This window comes from Opisthorchis viverrini (genome assembly GCF_000715545.1).
Source record: "Opisthorchis viverrini unplaced genomic scaffold opera_v5_96, whole genome shotgun sequence".
In the NCBI taxonomy this organism is placed as follows: Eukaryota; Metazoa; Platyhelminthes; class Trematoda; order Opisthorchiida; family Opisthorchiidae; genus Opisthorchis; species Opisthorchis viverrini.
The window spans coordinates 673,647-681,431 of NW_008751749.1; the positions used below are offsets into that span (position 1 = coordinate 673,647).

The 7,785-nt window shown below is 48.3% G+C and overlaps 1 protein-coding gene across 1 annotated transcript; it reads left to right on the forward strand.

Moving 5' to 3' along the window:
• Positions 1–944: 944 nt before the first annotated feature.
• T265_05130 (hypothetical protein) lies at positions 945–6,993 on the forward strand (the record flags this gene model as incomplete). The annotated part of the gene is made up of 3 exons (XM_009170054.1): positions 945–1,026; positions 6,291–6,518; positions 6,686–6,993. The coding sequence occupies 3 exons, from the start codon at positions 945–947 to the stop codon at positions 6,991–6,993; spliced, it is 618 nt and encodes a 205-aa protein (XP_009168318.1).
• Positions 6,994–7,785: the final 792 nt, after the last annotated feature.

The window sequence follows — 7,785 nt, forward strand, 5'->3', positions numbered from 1 at the left end:
ACTCCCCTGTGGTTGCCGCTGACTAACACCGCTCACTATCACCGACTCAAGCGAAAAGACCAAACAAGCATTGACTGAGGACTTCACCCCTATCTTTGAACCATGCGGATGGGAGGTCGTCCGGACCAGAGGCTCGGTGGCGCATATGGGAACATACGCAGTCATGAACCTTCGAGGCCGTAGGAGGTTCCAAGTTCACCCCCCAGGGTTCTACGTCACATGTGAGCTCCAGATGGGTGCCAGCTGGTGGCCATGACAATTGTCATTCGAAGTATTCGGCCCATCGGCCGAGGCGTCCCTCCTTACTTACGATGTTCACCCCATTCCGATCCTTGATGGCTTCGCTCACAGGCGGTTTCCGGGTCAACTGAAATAATCTTCGGGCATTACCAGCTTTCTGGGCCTCTTCCACTTCCTTGGCATTCTGTGAGCAAGTACTCTGTCCAGAGTAATCTTTGGAGTATAAACAGCTCTTCCGTCGAGGGAGTGAGCTTTCCCGAAAACTATCTGATGTACTCCAGCATTACTGATCTGGTGTAAGCACCAAATGCTTCGAGGGCACCTGTGATCAAACAAAGAGAAAATTCGAAGGTTCTCCACACTCTCTGATCCATAAAGTAGAACAGCTCGGACCGCGCTATTGTGTATTCCACCATTGACGGTCAAGGTGACATCACGCCGGTGCCACAAATGTCGGAGGTCTTCGGAGTTCGGAAAGNTGGGCTGGGATACTGCCAGGGCGCCCACACCTAGACAGGAGGACGATTAGGGTCCTCAACCAAAGCCTTTGGCTCGAAAGCCTAACCGCAAGGCAGCGGCGTTCGGCTGGAAATGCAAGTACATTACCATTTTTTACGGAACACGTCGCCATACATGTTCTAACCCCCAACCTGGAGGGCTAGGAGAGTGTGTTCGTCAGACCTCTAAACATTGACCAACCTGGTATGAGCGACTCTGTGAGTGTCGTGCGGACACCCCCCAGTATAGCTCAATGGGTCGCCGAGGTACACAAACCGCCACACAACGGTAAGGTTCACTCTCTTCGTGACGGGTTGCTGCGGCCGAGTGGAGTGTGAAACTTGAAAACTTCCACCGTGAGTTCCACGTTGCTAAGTATAAATTCGAGTAAGGAAGGGGTTTTGAAAACTTGGTAGTGGGTGAATTACTTTACATGGTTCAGTCGCAAAAGCGACTGGATAAAACAGATGACTCTTGAAGAGAGAAGTGCAGGGTGCTAGGTCCGTGGGTGGAGGAATGTTAAAATCATCTACGCGTAGCAGGTGAAACTAACCAAGGTTGGTCGCATTTCAAACAGCAGCTAGCACAGTCGTCCTGAGATATACTGTTGAGCGAGGTAGCACTGTGACGAAGCGGTCATTTTCATTGGCTATGGAAAAGCCAAAGATGGTGTAATATTCATAGGGGAGGTGGTGTACTGGGTTACATGTCAGTGCTCTTCGGTGGTAGGAGCGACCCCTCCCCCCGACTCTCGCGTTTCACACGTGACAGTCCCAAGATTCAGACTTCCGAACCTAATATGCCAAAGTCTAGTTTAGCTTCGCAGATCACGATAGCGTCTCAGTAGGTATATTTGTAAGCATTGGAAACCTAACATGCCAAAGTTTAGTTTAGCTTCACAGATCACGATGACGTCTCAGTAGGTATATTTGTAAGCATTGGTAAGTATATTTGTTGAGGAAACTCTGGACGTTCATGTAGCAGCAGATCGATGGTTAGCAGTCCCGGTTCGTCTGACGCGTTCACTTGCTCTATGCGACCTACTCACTTACGGGTTCGAGTGGGAAATGTCACCGTGTCGTGATTGGCCAGGTCCGCCGTGTCGGCCGTAGAACCCTAGTTAAGAAAGTGCGGCTACAGCAGTTGTGTTTCGGTGCAAGAATCCCGCCCCTGGTATCTGGATTACAACATAAGCGGATAAGGTAGCTTTGATGACGCGTGAACCTATAGTTGTACGAGATGGGCTACCTCAGTAGTCAGGAACCTAGAGAAGGCAAGGAGCCCAGCAATTCAATACAGACATGGCGGTAGTTCATCGCCAAATCCGGGTCAGTCAGGCGCGGCATGCCATGAGTGAAAACCATCCTGTTGTTCTCTTTAGTCCTAACTTTGTGGAGGACTGAGTCACGGCAGTTAAAGTTCCCATTTCAGGACGTCTGGGCATACACGCTGCGTGGAATGTAGACGGTCAGCAAAGTGGTTTCCACGTTCTTTGTGTCACGAGTGACTAACAAAACGCCGTCCGTTAAAATTAGGTGTATTAGGCTTCCCGTCAAAGCCTTAGGCCTAACATTAATGTGTTGGAATACACCGTACACATTTCCGAAGTATTCTGTTTTCCACACACATGAAACGCAGGGTGTTATGTGTACTAACGTCTAATGATGCAGGTCAGTTACAAAAGCCGAGCATCACTTCTCATTAACTCTCTTTACAGCTGATTGTGGACACAAAATTACACTGTGAGAGTGGACGGCCGCTAAGCGCTTAGTATGACACAATCTAAGACAGTCGCGTTGGCCAATTACTGTTTCGGTGGGTCCATTGGGACAGTGGAGGCGTTAGATGATGAATTGGGACTGGCTTGGACCCGGGTGTCCAGAGCACCTGTAGGGCCGACGGAACTGAAGTCAAGTCATGGAAGGACCTTATTTTCCAGTTCTCGAACCTCACTGGCTAAATGCTTCACATCTTGGTCATTTCTCTGGTAGTGGGTGATTACCGCCTTTTGGGTTTTCAGTAGTGGGTTAACTTTCCATACCTCACAAACCATCGTATATTCCCACTTTCGGTGTTGAGTTTCGAAAAGGTCCAGTGGAACCAGCTACAGTGATTCGAACATTCCATACCATATGGGACTGCGGAATGACAGCCCGGGCCACCGCAACTGGATATTAGTAAGTTTTTGCCGCACAATGCGCGTCTCGGGGTCTGACCAACTGGCAATACTGTGGAGTTAATCCTTGTGCACTGGCCTATAATAGACCTACCACGAACGGAAATTTCACGCTGACTTAATCATTCCTGAGATTCTCGGACGCCGAACAAGCTGAAATTACGCTGTTTTACGATTTTAACCCGTCCAGGCTTGGGAAACCTGGCAGTATCCAAGCCCTCGTGCTTCCTCCGGGTGGCATGGTAAAGGGGCGGGGAAAAGGTACTACAGTTGTTTTTTACGATCATAAAACAGCATGCGATTGCCCCAGCCCACACCAAAACAAGAGGAAATGTCAAGGCCAGCTAGCCCAACATTCCGAGTACACAGCCACCAGGATGAAAATGCAGACGGACTGTATATATAACCACGAGGGGTGCCTCGTGTGAAACAATTCAAGACCAGCACCACTGTCCATCTGACCATTACGATTATAGAATTCCAATCAACTTAGCTAATAGGGTTTAAAACCAACCCTGGCGTTCCGAGAGTAGGCCTAAGCAATCATGTTCTGTTGAAGCATCGTGCCTCCTACGGAAATGCAGCTCTGCGCCAAAGCGGAGCTCCCCCCCGCTATGCCACTAAATCATCACCATCATCATTATCATCGATAGCATGACATTAGTGTTCAACACCGATGCTTCACTGCCGTACAACCATGATTTATTATGCCACTAAAAGTATTATGTCAATGAGACTCACCAAAATAGGACTTTACTGTACCGTCCGATTCGGTAACCGACACAAGTCCCGGCATCAGGCAAGCTATTGTAGGGACATGTTCGGCCAACACGCCAAAACGTCCTGTGAGTGTTGGTACATCCACTTGTCTGACGACTTCTTTGTTGTAGAAAACCTGTCCAGTTGAGGCAAACGTCAATGTGAGTTCTGAGTGAACTCTATTAGACGTTGAAAGATTACGCAGGCCATAAAAAGCACATCGACGGGCAAGATTCCCTATAACAAACTGAAAAATATAGACGTAGCACGTATAAACCCACCATGGGGAGCGCTGAGTCGGCGATCGGAGCGATGTGCGACTAGGCCTGATGCCCTAATTACTGCAAGCCTATTGGTCGACAGTTCCAAAAGCAGAGAAGTGGTCCACAATTTTGCGACAGCAACTCACGTGTAAATATTGACCTTATCCTACTTTAAATTTGTGAACGGAATCTGCGGTACACTTTTTAACTGAATGCCTACTCTATTCATCTGAAATCTTCAGGGGTGCCGAACCGAGCCGTCGTGGATTGCAACTCTTCAAGTATCAGGAAAAGAAGCTCTAAAAACTGACCCAGAAAGCTTCGTTTTCAGGTAACTGTCGCTGATTCCACGGACAATTGAGTTAATCACAGTGAATGCCACGATATTTTTGGGCTTAGCAGATTTTACGACTCACCACCAAACGAGTCAGCTTTGTTTTTTGTTGCCCTGGCTCGGAACTTTAAGGCAACGTCCTGTAGCTGGTATGCTCCAAAAAATAGCTCGCTGCGGAGTTATGGAACGTGCAAAGTGCTTTTCCCGGTATATTAACGTTGAAAATCCCGCTGTCTGACGCGGAGTGAAACCGCGGAATGATGCCGTTCGACCGTCTCACCGAGCACCACCAACCAGGTATACTGGTCTCCGTATAGATCTCTGGACCAACACAACCAGTGGGTAGAAATGTCTTGTACTGATAGTGGCGTGGAAAACAGGTCGCCTGCCACCCCTGTCAAAGGGGATCGCAATGTCGCATTTGGGTTGTTGATAACTGGGGTCGGTTTTCCCTTGTGACCGACCCTACAGTGGACATCCTGTGGTCCCGGTTTCACATCATGTCGAATGCTGCATTGAGGGTTGGTAGTGTAGCACTTGTAAACAGCTCTTTTTCAAGCTCAGTATCACCTTCCTTTTCCTCATTAATATCGGTCACGTCACTGTACAAAATTTTGTTTTAATGAAATACAACCGCAACCGCCCGCTTTTGAGTCCAACGTGACTTTGAGACTTTTGCCGAGTGACTGTTGTCGTGACTGCCGGTTCGCTATAATTGGCTACTACTAACTCTAAACATGAACAAACATTTTAGCTGCAAACACTCGCAGCAAGCAAACAATCGCAATTTTGCTATCATATTCCGGTTGACTCAGAAGGCAATTCCTCATGCCCCGAACATCGAACGAGACCGCGAAGCTGAGTAGTGTTGTGCTTTTGATCTCGTGGTGAGTGAGGCCACCGCCTAGATATAGGAGCGTTGAACTGGGCTATGGAAATGGTGATAATTCGTATGCCCGGGATCAATGTTTCAACCACGCAACCCAGGCAACGCCAGAACACCTCGTGTGGAGTAGATAAATTTGCAAACTATTACCCCGGTGGCGTCCCTGAACGGTTCCGTGGTTTCCCAACGAGAGCGCATCAGATGGTAAGCTTGTATGTGGGCCTACAGGGGGTAATGCATATTTAGTACGCTGTTTGGATATGGACAAACTTGACGTGGTAATTTTGAACCTTACAGACTCCTCTAGGGTCTGGTAAGTCGAGGTATCTTGAGGCGTGGAGCACGAACAGGTTGTGTCTGAGGCTACAGGAGATTGATAGATATTGTACACCATTGTCGTGGTAGCCCGAGAGACTGTATTTGAAGGCACATGGTAATGAACAACCGTGGAAGTCAAACAAGTACTATGGCTTCTTTATTAAGCGAATTTTACTGTACATAACCAACAAATCTAAACTGGAACTATCATATAGTCTTACACACGGAGTCATGCGTTACACACTTTAGATTTTGGGAATCGAAAAAACGCATCAAAGAGATGGGTGTAGGACGGTGTACTAGGTGAATACATCAAAAACCCAGATGTCGTTTTCACCCCGCCGGTCAGTGTCTTAATTGCAGTCATACACAATAATCATTATAATGCTAACTCTCGACCGATAGGTGGCGTACCGTCAGTCATGATCAAGTGTCATAGTCAAAATAAAAGTATGTCCAACGAGGTTTGTGGGTACAGGGTATCGCGAGTAAAAGGAGCAGTGTCATAAACGGCGGACATTATCCGACGTCATCCATAAACCGGCACCGGCAAGGAAGCACTGCTTTTTTTAAGAAGAATATCGAACTGAAGTAACATCATATCGTTGGCTGAAGCAAGAAATTTTTCACGAAGTTTTTTCGTTTGGTACCACAAAATATCCCGTAACAGTAGCAGTTTTGCGACGCGCGCACATCCAAAAGCGATTTCGTGTTTTCCTTGTTCAGATTTGTGAAAGGTTTTCCGCTGGCCAATCTGCTTACAGAGTTCACACTCTCTAATTCTCTGCGTGTTCGCCTCTTTAAGTTTGCGCTCAGTTTCCTGCGGTGCACGCGGTCTGAATCTTGACCCAAATCAATACAGACTGCTCTCCACAACCATCGATGGACCACCACAGATGTGGGCGAAATGGGTGTTTATTGAATGCAATGCTACATCTGCAGGTCCTGGTGGCACATTAAAACTTACGGGTTTACAGCTAAGCCAAGAGGCTAATTCTCATCCGGCCCCCTGGTGCGGCAATGAAGACCGCCACGGCATCTCTAGTTGACAGGCGCATGAGAAAGAGCAGGCTGATCACCTGAGGGTCATTCTCCAGAAAAGTCACATCAACGAAACAGGCGAAGTCGCTTATTTGTAGTGTCCTCACGAAGCCCGAACACAAAATTCTTCAGGCTCTAGAAGGAATGCAAGTGAATACTTAGGCTTTTAGTCACCCATTCCTCCTCATCGACCGTGCACAAGATCTTGAAACTGACTGTCAGGGTTCACAAGGCCTACCCAACGATCAGGCGCATATCTGAGGATCGCCCTCTAGAGGCGCAAAAGCTGGGACACACGAACCCTAGAGAAGAGGCGCGATACAGGCTTCTGATTAGCGCCAGTTCAGCCGAGCCCAAACTTGTGGCCGAACCGACGGTAGTTATAGTCCTTTGTGCTTTTAGAAGCACACCAACGCAAACGGTGGTGACTTCGGATCGAGTTCATACTGAACCGCCGCAAACCTTTCGACCACCGTAGTCGGTGATGCTCAGGAGGAGGCAAGCCTCGCATGGAAGCAGCGCCCAAAATACGTAGACCTATCGTCACTTATTTCCGTAACCGACGATAAAGGTGAAGCAGCGAACTATACACCCAAGTCACAACTTCTGACCTGGACTGGGTCAGACATGCATACACCAGCGGCAAATCCCACCGACTAATCGACCACAGGCGTTGAATTCGACATCAGGGGATTCTACAGGGATCATACGGCCACTGAGAATGTGAAAGTGATAATCTTCGATTCCGCTGCGTTAAAAAGGCCTTTTAGTTTGCGGGCGCAGTCGTCGCCCAGAACCACGACAATCAAAGCCACTAACCTGACAACATACGACCGGAAAATCCTCACTATAACCGGTGGGCTACGCCGACCGTGGGTGATTCGAAGGCCCACATAGACACAAAAGAAAGGCGACCGCAGCCAAACAAACGGCATAAGACTCTCGATATCAGAGAAGTGCAGGATAGCTTCAAGGCGCGGCCCTCTGCAAAAGCAAGCCTCACGGGAGCGCCACCGAAAAATGCCTCTGGGTGCTGTCAGCCGACGCTCAGGACTTCACAAGAACGCCTCATTTATCAAACCACCCCAAAATGTTCAAAAAACCAAACAGACGCATGTTGGTCTAAAACCTTAGAACAAAAGCATATCTAGTCGTACAAAAGACGGTATTGTACGAGCTGTATCAAAGGATTCTGGTGCCAGAGGCAAACTGACTGGAGCAATGCCAGTGGTGCTTTGCTCCGTGAAGGTTCCTATCCAGGGTGTTTTTC